Genomic DNA, 14869 nt, shown 5'->3' with positions numbered 1-14869 from the left:
TTATTTATTATCAGAAAGCAAAATAAGGGAGATGAGAATTTTAACATTCAATTTTCTAAGATACCATTCCATATGGATAGTATCATGTATTAACTTTTTATAATTTAGGAAAATATGCCTATAAACGTAAACATTTCCCCCTGTCCGCTTCCACTGCATTTTTATTATGCTCAGAGCTCAAATTATTTACTGTGTCCCTGGCAGATACTCACAGAAAAAGAAAACCAATTTTATTAAACTTTTAGGATGAATAAAACGCAAGTAACACATGCCAAAAACACATTTGAAGAAAATAAGTAAATTTTCATTAATTCCTGAATTTATTCAGCAAACATCTCTTGCATACTTAACTGCATTCATGTCATTATGAGTTATGCTATGCAGGAGGCCAAAGATATATAAGTCACAACCCCTGATTTTCTGGAATCTATACTGAGAGAAAGAGAAAAAAGTCCTCAAATGTCAATAAAGGCAAGAAAAAAAAAAAGCACAACAAGGGGGTAGTTTGACAGCAGAAGAGGTGACTTCTGGCCACGGGTTCTGAGGACGAGCTTCAAGATGGAGAAAGCATACAAAACCGAGCCTGAAAGAAGGGGGAGGCCTGGACATGCAGCAGTGGGACTGGGGGGTGGAGAGGGGTCATTCCAGACACAGAGAACATGGGTCGAGAGGTCTGGAGTTGAGCCTGTCAGCTCCTTAAGGGCAGGAGGCCATGGTTTCCCTTTCCGCTGTTGCATCTCCAGGCCATGGCATTGTCCTTGGTAAGTAGGACATGCAAGATACATGCAGACTCCAAGTTAAATACAAAGGAAACTAAATATGGGGCATGACGGCGTGACTGCCCAGTAGCATAGCTGAGAGGACTCCGGGGTGTGGCTGGCACTGGGACTAAGGTGATGGGGATCCAGGGATGACAGGACCAGGGACAGAGACCCAGAAGGCCAGGTACCTGAGGTTGCTGAGTGGGCAAGAGGGAGAGGCACCTGAGGGACAGACAGACCAGGGTTGAGGACGGAGGCTTGAAACTCATTTATCTCACACATCAGAAAAGAGAAACAAGAGAAGGGGCGGTCAGAGAGGAGGGAGCACTGGCAGAAACAAGAGTGTGGAGCCACCAAAACTGAGGTCTACAGAGCCCCCCTTGGAGGTGCAGATGGAAAAAAGTCCAGGAATGGAATTGTACCCGCTTCGCCTTTCCCTTTACTGGTTTGAGCAAAGATTCTAGGTCTTTCAGAGTAAGGAAACACAAAGCAGCTCCAGACTTTCTTTATGTACAGAAAAACAGGTTGAATTTTGAGATTTTATTTTTAACATCTTTTATATCTAGAAGGAAAGCCTTCTGTGATCTCCCCAGGTGCCCCCAACCCTCCTATAGCCCGAATTAAACCACAGCTCCGAGCGGGTGTGTGAGCAATCCCACGGCACCAGCATTTTTCCAGGAACGCCAACCTCAAATCACTCGAGCTCTCTAGCAGGCGAAGGGAAACACTTTATATTGGATGAGGCAGTCAGTTACATAAACTCAATGAAGATGTGCTTATCAGGCTGTGTATCCACAGATATTCCAGGTAACTGTCCTAGATATAAAAATTAAATGGACCCATTGCAAAATAATCCCACCATGTTTAAACGGTGGGATGCCATCAGCGACAGTGGGGCGGCTGCAGGGAGAGGTGGGGCCAGGCAGGGGGCGGTGGTGGGCAGTAGGGGACAGGGTAGAAGAGAAACCTGACAACAGCAAAGAGATGCCCAGGACAGTTTTCAACATGGCAACGAGCAACTTAGGGAGATCCCACTTAGCAGCCAGCGGAGTGGGAAGGTCAGAGTCTTGGACCTCTGCGCTCAGTGGCCTGCTGAAGAAGGGGCAGAGGGATGGTAAGCTTCCCAGCCGTGGAAGCTGGGTCCCTCCCCGGTGAGACGGATGCCTGTGATCTTCTCTGCGATAAGACACCGTGGGGAGTATTACTCAGAATCCTTTCTTAGGTCTTGGAATGGTCAACCACTGTCACCTGGGGAAGCGAAGGCCAGGTCACAGTGACCGCCAGAGCTGCTCCCCCACTAATTCTCGCCATTGCATGTAAGCACCCGCCGCCTCTCCCCAAGGATTTCGTCTCCCAGATTGTGCTTTCGACCTTCCCAGTTATTATTTTTCTCTCTGAAAACCTGGATTCGAGTATTTAAGGAGCTGTTCTCTTCCGGAATGTTCTAACTACGGCCACGTACGGAGGCTCCCTGAAGCGAAAGTTCCAGAAAGGTGAAAAACGGGATTTAATTCAAACTCCAGGTAGCTCTGCTGTGCTTCTGTGCTCTTCCAGGTGGGTATGTTACAACAGTGTCAGGTTTGATTTCTCTGAGAAAAACTCTACTCCAAAGGGGCAGGAGTTTAGGAAGAGAGGTAAAGACCGTAAGACCATAGCATGGCCTGTGAATGGAAGAGGAGGACTCCGGGCTTCTCAGCCCCGGCCATCGCTCTGCAGAACGCCCCGACTCCTGACAGTGAAGACGCTGAACCCAGACATCAGGCAGTAATGGTGGGCAGTGGACGCCTCCTTTGCTCCCGTTGCCGGGGGTAGTCCGGGGATGCTGTCCGGACTTCAGGGACGCGGGGACCAGAGGAAAAAGCTATCGCCCTTCCTGAAGAGAAGACAGGTCACCAGTAACCAGCTAATCCTCCAGCAACAGGGAAGAAGCCGTCTTTAACGCAGAACCAGTGGTGAGTATTAGGAAAAAGAGGATTTCTAATTTGTCTGTCTTGCTCCACTGTTTTGTGGCAACCGAATAAATGAGGAAGATTAAATTAGCTGTCATGACAACTCCATCATGTTTAATAAAGTTAAAATTGAGAGAACATCTTTGTAAAATAGAATTGTAAGCCTAACACATTAATGGCGCTTAATGAACCAAAACTGGGCAAATCCCTTTGGAGAGCCAACACATAAACAAAGCTATTAATTAGGTCACAGTTGTTTCCCAACAAGTCTTTTGTCTGATTTACTTACAGTAAACAAAACCATATCCATATGTCTTTGTGCAGAAGTATTCACCAGTGCGACAAAATGTAATTATGACACTGCAAGTGCGCACAATTACACGACTTTACGATGACAGGGCTGTTGGTTATGCCCTTCCTTAGCATCCGTCACCTGCCCAGTCACTCCCCGAGGCCGGCCACCCTCCACCCCTCTCCTGAGCAGTGGGCCTTGCAGCTGATGGACGCGTCTTTATGCCCCTAAAGCTTTCAGAATAACAGAACAGACCAACGCTTGCTTTTTGGAAAGAAAATGGGTATTTCTAAAGCCAGCAAGAAAAAAAGAATTGCTCCCCAAATCAAAGGTTCGAGAAAAGAACACGAATCATGGTGTTTCGCTGGACCAGAAGCCAATGGGATATCAGACGCTCTAGAATAAAATAGAAGGTTTCTACCTGGAGTGGACGGAGCACAGAGGACAGCTCCCCAATGAGGAAGCTAGGGAACTCATGCCACCGGGGTTCCCTGAGGTCCCCTCCTGCCGTTCCTGTCAAAGGAGTCAGCAGTCAAAACCAGCTCTGACCGCGATGGGAGCTAGTGGCCGAGTCACCTCTCCTGGTGGGAGCGACAGCCCCATGGAAACAGGCAGAGGCCACCATGGAAGATAAAGGCCTTCCAGGCACACGTCACAGGCTCTAAAGAGAACCCTGCACTTCCCATCTCCAAACCAACTTGTCCCTCAGTCTCGCCAACTCCCCCGGATCTCAGGCCCCTTCCCTCATGTTCCAGGCTCAACCCAGCACATCGTCCTTTATCAGCCACCAACCCAGCCATCTCAGCAACCCAAGGCACCAGCAATGCCTTAGCCTGAGCCGCCATCATCCGGTCGAACCAAAAGGCGACTGACAGGTTACCTATGCGGTTTTAACTCCCTCTTTAAGGAACGAGGGAGAGCAGAGTGAGGCCAGGTTGGAAAGGAAGGGAGGGACTGCAAATTGCTTTGCAAAACCCTATTAAGGCTGTGGACAAAGACACTGACCGAGAGAGAAAAATCTGAGGTTCTCGAAATTTACTGGGAGATACTGGTAGGAGAGCATTTCACAAACGGGCATGTTTTGATAACAGCAATAAAGCTGACTGGTTAAGGGGATACAGAAAAGTTCTCACCTGTGGGTCAGGCCCTGACGGGAAGGATTTAGGAACAACCAGCAAACAAATGTGCCAAGTTCTGTCCTTTGCTGTTTCCCTAACTGATCACGCATTCCAAGGCCACAATACTCCAAGTAAGTCTGAGTCTGAGGCGACACAAAGGAGCTGTTTCCATCTCTATCGTCAGACCAAACACCAAAACTAACTCTATGTGGTAGATTTAGGAGCAAGGGCTTTTTTTGGACGGGCCCCCAAATGAACTGGAGATCAAGCCAGCTTCCTGATGCCCCCAAGGCCTGACAAAGTGTGGCAAACAGGGAAACGTCACGGCATCATTCATTTATTGTGGAGGAAGGATGCTTCCGGGGACGGCCTATAAAATACGATGCCGAGAGACGAGAACAAAGTGACAGGAAACAAACAGAAATGACAGGTTATTTTTCCAGTTCCCATTCAAGAACACAAAATGGAGGACTAAGGATGCTCGATGCTAAATGTTTCTGGAATCTAAGAGTCACTGTCCCGCCATCATGGACCACCACAGCTGGGGTGGTCTGCTTCCTCCCACGACATTCTAGTCCAGACCGGCCACATTGCTTGAAACCCAAAGCATCCTTTTGGTTGGGAATACCCAACTCTTGTTGTCTGCCTTGTCAGAGCTCATTCTATACGTGTCCGGGTCTGGGGAGTGCCAAGGTTGAAGGCACTGCTTCACTGTGGAGAGTCTGGGGTGTTCTCAGTGCTCCCCTTCCACCCCCCCATCCTGTCTGGTAATGCATATGAAGCGGGGTGGGAGGCAATATTCCAGAAATTGCCCCAAAAAGTCCAAAGAGATAGCTCCATTTTCACCGGACATAAGGAAGCTTGGATATTACTAACTGTTTATTACTAATTATTAACCTATTTAGTCCAGACCATCAAAATCACTGGTTAACCCCATCTGTTGCCTCTCATGCACTGTATAGGCCTTCTTTATCTATTTACTTCCTCACCACTAATCAAAGAATCACTGTAGTGTCTAGTGACAATGAGCAGAAAGTCAGCCTGTTGCCACAGGTGGAGAGGCAGCCTGAAAATAACTCGCATTCCTTGGGATCATTTGAATACAAAGGCTTTGCCTTTGAGGGATGGCTTTCTTATCATCTTATAAAGCCACATCCTAGGATTTACTGAACCTGAGCAAGCAACAGAGGGAAAAGAGACAGAAGAAAAAAAGAGAAGAAGATAGAGACAAAAGGGAGGGAAGAAGGGAAAAAAGGAAAGAAAAATAAGTAAGGAAAGCCCGAATTACTAAGAAAGAAAAAGCCAATCAAGGTCTAGAGACCAAAGTTTGGAGCTTTTCACGTGTGTGGTCGCCCGATCCACGGTGTGACAGATTTGCTGGTTGGTCATCTAGCCTCTCGGGCCCAGATCTGCCTTTCTTCCTACACTCTCAGGTGAGAGGCTGGGGCTGGGTTTCTGCAAATCCCATGTCAGAGACCTTGGCCAGTGGGTGCGCTGTTGTATTCCACCAGCAGGGGGGACTGGGGGGCCCTGAAGGTGGGACACAGAGCCAAAGGTCTCCCTGGCTTATGCCACTCCTGCAGCATCGCCTGGGAACTGGTGCCAGCCTCCATCTTCCATTAGAACACACACTGAGAACGAGCTTCTTGGTGCACCTCACAGACGTGACCTGCAGCTGGGCAGTGGCTCTCCTTGGGAGGTCTGAGCACAGGAGTCCTTAGGGACTCTCCCCTGAGTTCTTAGGTCTGGAAATCTGTCCTGAGGCTCAGTAGTTGCTTCCTAAAATTATTACCCCAGTGTTTCCCTTCCACGTTCTCAGACTTCCAATTCCTATGTTAAATACCCTACCTTAAATCCTTTCTGTTGAAATACATTGTGTTTCTGACCAGGGCCTCTCTTCTCAGACTCCCCTCTGATGCTACATCTCGTGAACATCCCAACAGCTGAGAAATTCTGCAACTAACCCAATAACCAATGGGCAGCCTAAATGAAAGGCTAATTTTTTTAATTAGGAAAATCCAAAATACTGAAACAACTGTGACACGATGAAAATGACTGTTTTACCCGCTGTAAGAGGAGGCCAGATCTTGGATTTGAAATATTTCCATGGCTGACCATCATACAGAAAAAGGACAATTCAAAAAACTTTTAAAATGGAAATAGGAAATTATTATATAATTTTATATTCTGAAGGTACAGTTAAGTATTTAAGTTATCGTCAGGGATGAGCAGAAAAATCAGGTATTTTAAGTTATTGTCAGGGATGTGAGGGATTGTCAGGAAAAATGAGTTATTTTAAGTTATTGTCAGGGATGAGCAGAAAAAACGAACTTATTGGAGGTTTCTATCAGGTTGTACGTGGATGGTTAAGTTGAAAAACTGAACATTAATGGAAACACCTGGAATGCCACAGGTGAGAGTCTTACCATGATCTTGTCGCTGTCAATAATGGTGTTCAACCTGTGGGCAATGGTTAACACGGTGCACTGGGCAAATTTCTCACGGATTTTTTTTTGTATTAATTCGTCAGTTCTGGAACAAAAGGAATTGGATTTATTTCAGTAGATGGGGAAAAGCAGACTTAAGACTTAAAACAATCATATGACATTTTCATAATGTTTTTTAAAAAATCACAGACATGATCTTGTTGAAAAAACTGAGTATCAAAAAATCTATTTAGAAATGTCCTATTTTGCGTATAATGACATAAAATATTCTTCCCTCCAATTGCTTGAAACTTTCAGGAGTTGAATTTAGGCAACTAGCTCTGTTAGGATGCCTTCCAAAACCATTCACACCGTATCACTCATTTTGGCTTCTCCCTCTGTTTTCTAGAATTGATGTTATCAAGAGGTGTCTTGGGGGCAGAGAGAGTGTTTAGAAACATTTCTCAGCATCATGAAATGTTTCTCACCGACCGCATTTAAAATTTGAATTCCAGGGTCCATGGACCTCAGTTCTGTACCTTGGATCCACGTTTGCTGTCGCTTCATCAATGATCAATATCCGGTTTCTCCTGAGGATGGCCCTGGCGAGGCACACCAGCTGTCTCTGTCCAACACTGAAGTTCGATCCCGATTCTGCTAATTCGGTGTCCAATTTGCCAGGAAGTTCTTCAATGGCTTCTTTAAGCTGTACCTGTGGATGCAGAAAGAATGATCTCTTCCTAAACGAGCTCCTATTAAAGCAGACAAGCCCACTGGACACAAGAGCTCTGAAGTCCTCAGGACGTCATGCGTCTTACATGCCTAGTCACGTGATGGGGGGGACTTACTGCCAATCGCTGTTTTACTGAAAAAGACGGTTGCCTCAACTCAGGACAGAATGATTCTGACTTAGGAGCACATGCTTAATGGGAGTCTAGACTCTTGTGTTGCCATCGGTGGGCACCGTCTGTTCACACATGAAGAGATACACAATATGCTGAATAAAGCTATTCTCAAGGTAACATAGGGAACAATTAAAAATATCCCTCCTTAATTTTTAGATAAAAGGTAACTGTAGGAATTTATCAAGAAATGAAATCTTGCCATTTGCGACAACGTGGATGGAACTAGAGGGTATCCTGCTTAGCGAAATAAGTCAATCGGAGAAAGACAACTATCATATGATCTCCCTGATGTGAGGAAGTGGTGATGCAACATGGGGGGTTAAGGGGGTAGGAGAAGAATAAATGAAACAGGATGGGATCGGGAGGGAGACAAGCCATAAGTGACTCTTAATCTTACAAAACAAACTGAGGATAGCTGGGGGAGGAGGATTGGGAGAGGGGGGTGGGGTTATGGACATTGGGGAGGGTATGTGCTATGGTGAGTGCTGTGAAGTGTGTAAACCTGGTGATTCACAGACCTGTACCCCTGGGGATAAAAATATATGTTTATAAAAAATAAAAAATATATATAAAAAAAAAAGCAGAACAGTGGTTCCCTGGGGTCAGAGAGTTAGCTGTAAATAGATAAGAGAGAATCGGTGACAGAAATGTTCTAAAACTGGATTGTTACGATGACTAACTACAAATTTACCAAAAACTACTGAGTCACACTTACAGTGAGGAAATTTTCTGATATGTAAAATGATACCAATCAAGTTGGTGATAAGAAATCACCCCTGCCACGTGATGTCCACCAGGAACCCCTCTCTCAGGATTAAGTACGGAAATTTCTCAAAACATAAAGCTATTTCTCTCAGTGTAGTCTAAACACTAAAAACATTAAATGGATCAGTATGGTTGAGTCAAGTTTCCCAGAATACGTTTTTGTATGGGAGTTGGTACACTAAAGGGAGAAGAAAAAATTTAATTATTACAGGAAGTATGCTTCTCTAAAGATATAATCTTGTCAGCACTTTACCATTTTGGAAGGTTTTAAAGTTAAAAAAAATAAATAAATTCACAAATTCAAACAATGGCAAACCACACCTCATATATTAGCAAATCTGGAACCTATTTTGGGGATGGGCTCTTTCCCAAATTTAATACACCCTGCTAGACCAGTCAAGTGCATTTACTTTAATCTCATAAAGGATTTCCAGTGAATGAAAACTCATGGAAACAGGGCACAACATCACATCTTATTTCCCCCAGACTCTGAGTTTAGATAGTGTTTATCTTAATCAACCTTCATACAATTGTTAAGTTCCAAAAACAACAAGCTGCTCAACACTGAAGATAATCCTAAACCAGGCTGAGTGGTAGAACTCAGCTCCATGCCTATTTGGGGAAATTTTACAAGAACCAAACTCATGCTATCCTTGAGGGTTAAAGAATAGAGAGTAAATACACTTGGAATTAAGAGAACCAAGAGATCATTGGGTGATGGCCAAAAAAGCAGGCACATGGAACCGCAACATCAAATGATGAAACCCAAGGGTGTGTGAGCAATGTTTTTACAGCACCCTAAATGCTGAAGCACATCTGTGAATGTGATTATTGTGCTTAAGACCAAAGTCCAATCCCCAGAAATGGGAATCTGCGTTGGGATAAATACGGTGTTGGTACTCAGCATTCACATGAAAGCTATAAAATCTAAAGTGTAAGATCAGGATGGTGGGGGCCAGTCCGTGCACTGGAAAGTATGAAATGAAAGATCTGGCTTAGCAAACCCCCTCCACTACAAGGAGGAGGGCCCACAGGTGATTCTTCTTATGAAAAAAGATTCCTAGATCTGCACCCCAGGGGATGGAACCCATTGAGGCTTTGATCAGCTCTTCCTTCCGAGTTGACTTTGGTAACACCTAAGCCAATGCAACTTTAAGACTGGACATCCTGACGTTGGAAGAGATAACCTCATGCTTGCCCCCTGACTCACGTGACAGCTCACTAGTCTGGGTTTTAATCCTCCTTTGGGTTGCCCATAGCTGCCTGATGAAGAATAAATAGGTTTTCCAGAAAACACAGTTTTCTGAGATTCTGTCTTCAATGACCAATCAGGGCTGATTATGAGAATGATATGAACATGAAAGCCGTCTGTAGTGTTTTCATTCATTCAATCTATAATGAAGTATTAGAACCAAGAAAAGATGAGAGAGGCAGAAGGCAGTAAGCAGAAGTTACACCAAGGGAATGTGAAAACCTATGACCAGCGTAATATTACCTCTGGGTCTTGAGTGAGATGAGGATTATGTAGGAGGAGGTCCTTATTCTTATACCGCATATATTTAGGTATCTATGGGTGAATTGTAATGAAAATTTTTGCAACTTACTTTCCAGCAGGTTCAGCACAGCACAGACTACAGGAGAGAGGAAGCAGACGTGGTCATATAAGAACCAGGTGAAGGGTGCATGTGTGTGGGTCATACTATTGCTTCTGTTTTCTTGTGATCTGAAAATTTTTAAATACAAAATTGGGACCTGGAAGTCAGGCAGCCTGGGCATGAGTACTGCCTGGGTCTGCCAACTGGGCAAGTTATTAACTTTCTCTATCATAGCTTCCCGACCTGTAAATAAGACTGTAATGATTTTAAAGGCGTCTACCACCTAACATTGTTGGAATATAAAATGAGTCAGGATATGCAGTTTTCAATACTGTCTGATACAAAGAGATCGATAGATACTATTTCATAATGCGGTCAGTTAAACTCCCTTCGTGTTCGGCTTTATTTTTCTTCTTTGCACGCATCAGTACGGAGACTTGATTACATATACATTGACTTATGTTCCATCTACTCCAAGAGAATTTTAGCTCCGAGAGGGGATAGTCTCTTTTGATGACTGTTAAGAGTCTCAGAGTCTACAAAAATGCCTCTCTAAAAAGCTCCCACTGGGTATTTATTGGATGCATGAATGAAGCCACAAGTGTATCTCATTTTGTGACATATTTACTCCTATAAAAATCAGAAAACAAATCCATGTAATTTATACAGGATACCATTTTCTTCTTATTAAATGTCATTGTAAAAGAAATGAGTTCTCCACAACAGCTATGCAGCTTCAAGATATCCTAACATCATACTTTAAAGTGTATAAAGGCATTTAAAAAATAATTTAAGGAGGGGCGCCTGGGTGGCTCAGTTGGTTGAGCAACTGCCTTTAGCTCAGGTCATGATCCTGGAGTCCTGGGATCAAGTCCCACATCAGGCTCCCTGCTCAGCAGGGGGGCTGCTGCTTCTTCTGCTCCTCCCCCTGCTCACACTCTCTCTATCTCATTCTCTCGCTCTCTCTTTCTGTCTCAAATAAAAAACAAAAAGCTTTAAAAAATAATTTAAGGGGTGTCTGGGTGGCTCAGTGGGTTAAAGCCTCTGCCTTCGGCTCAGGTCATGATCCCAGGGTCCTCGGATCAAGCCCTACATCAGGCTCTCTGCTCACCGGGGAGGCTGCTTCCCTCTCTCTCTCTGCCTGCCTCTCTGCCTACTTGTGATCTGTCTCTCTGTCAAATAAATAAATAAAATCTTAAAAAAAATAATTTAAGGAAAAAAGTTCAAATAACGCTATTCAAAAATACTTATCTCTTCTATACAGAGTCCTTCAGATTATTTTTAACCTTAGGAAAATAATAAACTACAGCAAAACTGAAAATAATGAACTGAATTCATATGACAGCCATTTGCATCATCGTAAACCTCATCAGGGTAACCTGCTATGTGTACGGAATGGACCAGGTGCTAGCCCTCATCACAGGAGACTAACACGGATGCCGCATCTTCTCCACATTTTGTGGAACTTTCTTATTTGCCAAAGAGAAAGGCTGATGCAGGCTGGAGAGAGAAGAGAGTCTGAAATGCAATCAGCAGGTGGGTAGTAACTTTTCCTAGAACTAAGCCAACAGTAAATGAAGGGAAGGGAGAGCTCATTTACCAAAATACGCAGCCTCATGAGAAATGGAAATGCAACATATCACAAAAGAAGAGCTGCATTACACCCCCCAAGGGTACAGTGCTGATGCTCGGAGTTCTTGGGCTTGGTTTCCTATATATTGAGAAAGACGCGTATTCTAATAGAGACACCGTCAGCGGTGAACATACCCGGACAATTCCTCCATGTTCTAACATGACGTACCCCACTCTTAATCGCACACCCCAGTATTAAAGCTGTTCGTTGTCGTTGTGGCTTTTTAAAGGAGTATCATACTACTGAGTTTTATATGTTATAATCTTTTAGCCCCTTGACTAATAAACTGCTTCATTTCTAGTCATTATTTGTATTTAAATATTGCTGCTGCTTTGTAGGTACCCCAATGGCCACCAATTTTCTAGTGAACTTTCTTTGGTTTGTGACTATTTTTCAATACATGAAAAAAGAGGTCAGATGAGACGGGCAGTGTGCACAGGACTGCCGCCCTTCTGGCTCGTCTAGGAGGAGGAGGAGGAAACACAACCAAAAGGCCTTAAAAATAAAAAATCGTTTTAACTGGACTTCCTAAACAGGAGAAGACAGTAGTGCTCTCTTACTGGCTCTCAAGCCAACCCGATGAGTCGTTTCCTGTCTGGCATCATTTGTAAAGCAGCTGACCCCGGTGGCTAGCCCACCCTTAAGGGAGGTGCCGAAGACACCGGTCTCCTACCCTCTACTGGAGAGCAGGGCTGGTTCTGACGCACTCAGGTGCGGACATCATGGAAGAAGCAAGCTGTGGAGATGGTGGGTAGACTGATCATGAGAGATCGAGAAGAACCGGAATGGCATTAGACTGACTCCTCTGTATGGTGTCTTCCCGGATAAACCCGCATCTGTTCTACCAGGAGCACAATTTTCGGGAAGGAAGTCTCTTCGTTCACAGTCCAAAGACCTGGAGATTCTAAGGACTCGAGGTGAAGGGTCCCTGATCTATTACAGAATGAACCTCCCTGAAGAGGGTCATGGAACCCAGGTAAATGCTGTGCCAAGTGTGTGGGACTTCACCTGCCAGGAGTACGCTCCAGAAGATAAAAGTAATAAAGTACACCAGAGAAAATCTGGAGAATTCAAGAAAGCCAAAGGTGGGGGATCACTTATTGCTTTATTATTCCCCAACTAAGCAATGTTTATGTTTTGGTGACTTTATTAGGTACACCTATCTGTGTATGACTAAAACAGCTGGAATCATACTGTAAATACAATGAGATATTCCTATTTTAAGAAAATCTACCAAATCTTTTGTGGAAAAACATTCACGTCCTGAAGAAATCATTTCTAGAGAAACACAACTATGGGATGAATTCTCACTCTAAGAAGTATCACTGAAGCAATGAGGTCAATTCCAGAAGCAACACACGAGAACCACTCACTTCACTTTGTGAAACAGTCATGCTTATTTCTATTCAAGGAAGTTTCTAATGTAGCTGAAAATAAAGGTAGATCTTACTATAACCACTTCCATCGCATCATTTTTAGAATTCTGAGAAGCTATTAATTTTTATTTTAATTTTGGCAGAAGAAAGAAATTTAAGATGAAATATAAGTTATGATCAAGGGGCATCTGGATGGCTCAGTGGGTTAATGCCTCTGCCTTTGGTTTGGGTCATGATCCCAGGGTCCTGGGATTGAGCCCCGAGTCAGGCTCTCTGCTCGGTGGGGAGCCTGCTTCCCTTCCTCTCTCTCTGCCTGCCTCTCTGCCTACTTGTGATCCATCTGTCAAATAAATAAATAAAATCTTAAAAAAAAATAAGTTATGATCAAAGTTCTAAGATAGTTTTTATAGGATTTGTCTCCTAATTAACATTTCTTCATGGTCCTGGAACAGTGTGTTTCTAGAGTAGTTTTACTATCTGAGAATCTATCAGGAGAGAACTCAAGCTCTGAAACAAACAGAAAAATAATTTACCAGTAATTCCTGTTTTATTAAGGTGTGTCACAATTGCACCATCAAATTTGTCATACGAGTTCAAAAGCATTAATGTTCGTCCTATTTTTCCTTAGGTTTGATGGCTAACTGTTCTGCCCACCTCTGCTCTTCTAGAATTTCACCAGAAAAGACCCGCCAACTTAAATGAAATCAGAGATCCCCTGCTTTCAAGTAGGAAGGAGGTGAAGTAATCGGCCCAATTTAGGCAAAAAAAATCCCTACAGTTACTGGAAAGCAGGGAGGGTGTGTAAAGACTCAGCACCGACATGCCTTCAGAAACCAGAACGACCGGCAGGAAACTGTCGGGCCTCCAACTCGGCCTGCTCACAGAGCTCATCTATAAACTGGAAGAGCTCAGCTTTCCCTGGAAGGGTGACACTCAATGACAAACACATTAATGCAAAACAACAATAATGTGAGCCATCAGTCACGGGCTGTGTGATACTGTTTTTAAAGAAATAAGCCACGTGGTCTCCAAATGAAGAGATCAAATACTTAGTACCTAGTTATTAAGTGCTTTTTTAAAAGCCGAAGACTGAGCTAGGTGCTTCGAGGGTTTAGAAGTCTGCCTAAGGTTTAGAAGTCGGACATGGTTTCTGCCACCCGGAAGCTTAGAGTCAATTTGCAGAATTAGGGCAAGGACATAAAACAATTAGTGTCAAAACATACAAACCAACAGCATCCTAACAGCCTAAATCCTTCCCATGCAAGGGCTAGGAAATTCAAAGGAGTGGTCCAAATGGAAACACTATACGAATAATAGAAAATCCTCTAGAAACGAGTATATTAGTATAAAAACTTAGCAGAAGTTCCAGGGTTCTGTTATTTCCACGTACTTAGTGCATTAAAATTACGTTTGCCAAAAGTAACTGTTACACATTCTGTTTAACTTTAATAAACACTTTCCTATAAATCCTCAAAGCATTTTATTAGTATGATCTCATGTACCTTTTCCGTCAATAATGAAAAACTCTTACTGTCTTCATTTAGTGGACGTTCCACAAGAACAGAGAAGTAAAATGAATGTTGCAGGTTAACTGGTCATTAAAACTTGGACCCATAAATACAATGTCCAGTTTAGTGCTTTGCTAAAGACAAGTAAGATAATATATCCAGTGGCTTTGGATTCCAGGAAGAAAATCACAATGAAAACATGAGACATTTTACTTTTGGTTTTCATCATCACCAGTACACACATTCTAAGTGTATCCAAGTCATCAATGCTCTCCTGGAGGGTGAACAAAAAATGAGTCAAACCAATACGTTCCCATTAATTACTCACAATGTTCTACAGGTACAGACATACAAACCGATGGTAACAAGTTTAAGAACTCCATTTTATAAATTACCTCTGTTAAGGCATTCCATAGTTCCTCATCCGTATGCTCATTAAAGGGATCCAGATTTTTCCTCATTGTTCCAGTGAATAAAACCGGTTCCTAAATATCCCAGAAGAGTGGATTTATTATTATAGGCTCTTGTCATTTTATTTCAA

At 43.5% G+C, this 14869-nt stretch overlaps 1 protein-coding gene across 1 annotated transcript in view; it reads right to left on the bottom strand.

Annotated features, from left to right (window-relative positions):
* The window catches only part of ABCC4 (ATP binding cassette subfamily C member 4), a 244285-nt gene that overhangs the window by 15152 nt on the left and 214264 nt on the right, over positions 1-14869 (bottom strand). The window contains exons 27-29 of the mRNA XM_032864151.1: positions 14724-14813; positions 7086-7258; positions 6547-6652 (exon numbers count right to left, since the gene is read on the bottom strand). Of these exons, the coding sequence (XP_032720042.1) occupies positions 6547-6652; positions 7086-7258; positions 14724-14813 (369 nt within the window). The remainder of the gene's footprint in view (positions 1-6546; positions 6653-7085; positions 7259-14723; positions 14814-14869) is intronic.

Source organism: Lontra canadensis, unplaced genomic scaffold (genome assembly GCF_010015895.1).
Source record: "Lontra canadensis isolate GAN:19392208 unplaced genomic scaffold, GSC_riverotter_1.0 scaffold26, whole genome shotgun sequence".
In the NCBI taxonomy this organism is placed as follows: Eukaryota; Metazoa; Chordata; class Mammalia; order Carnivora; family Mustelidae; genus Lontra; species Lontra canadensis.
The sequence above is the reverse complement of the archived record's forward strand: the minus strand, read 5'-3'. Positions and strand labels throughout refer to the sequence as shown.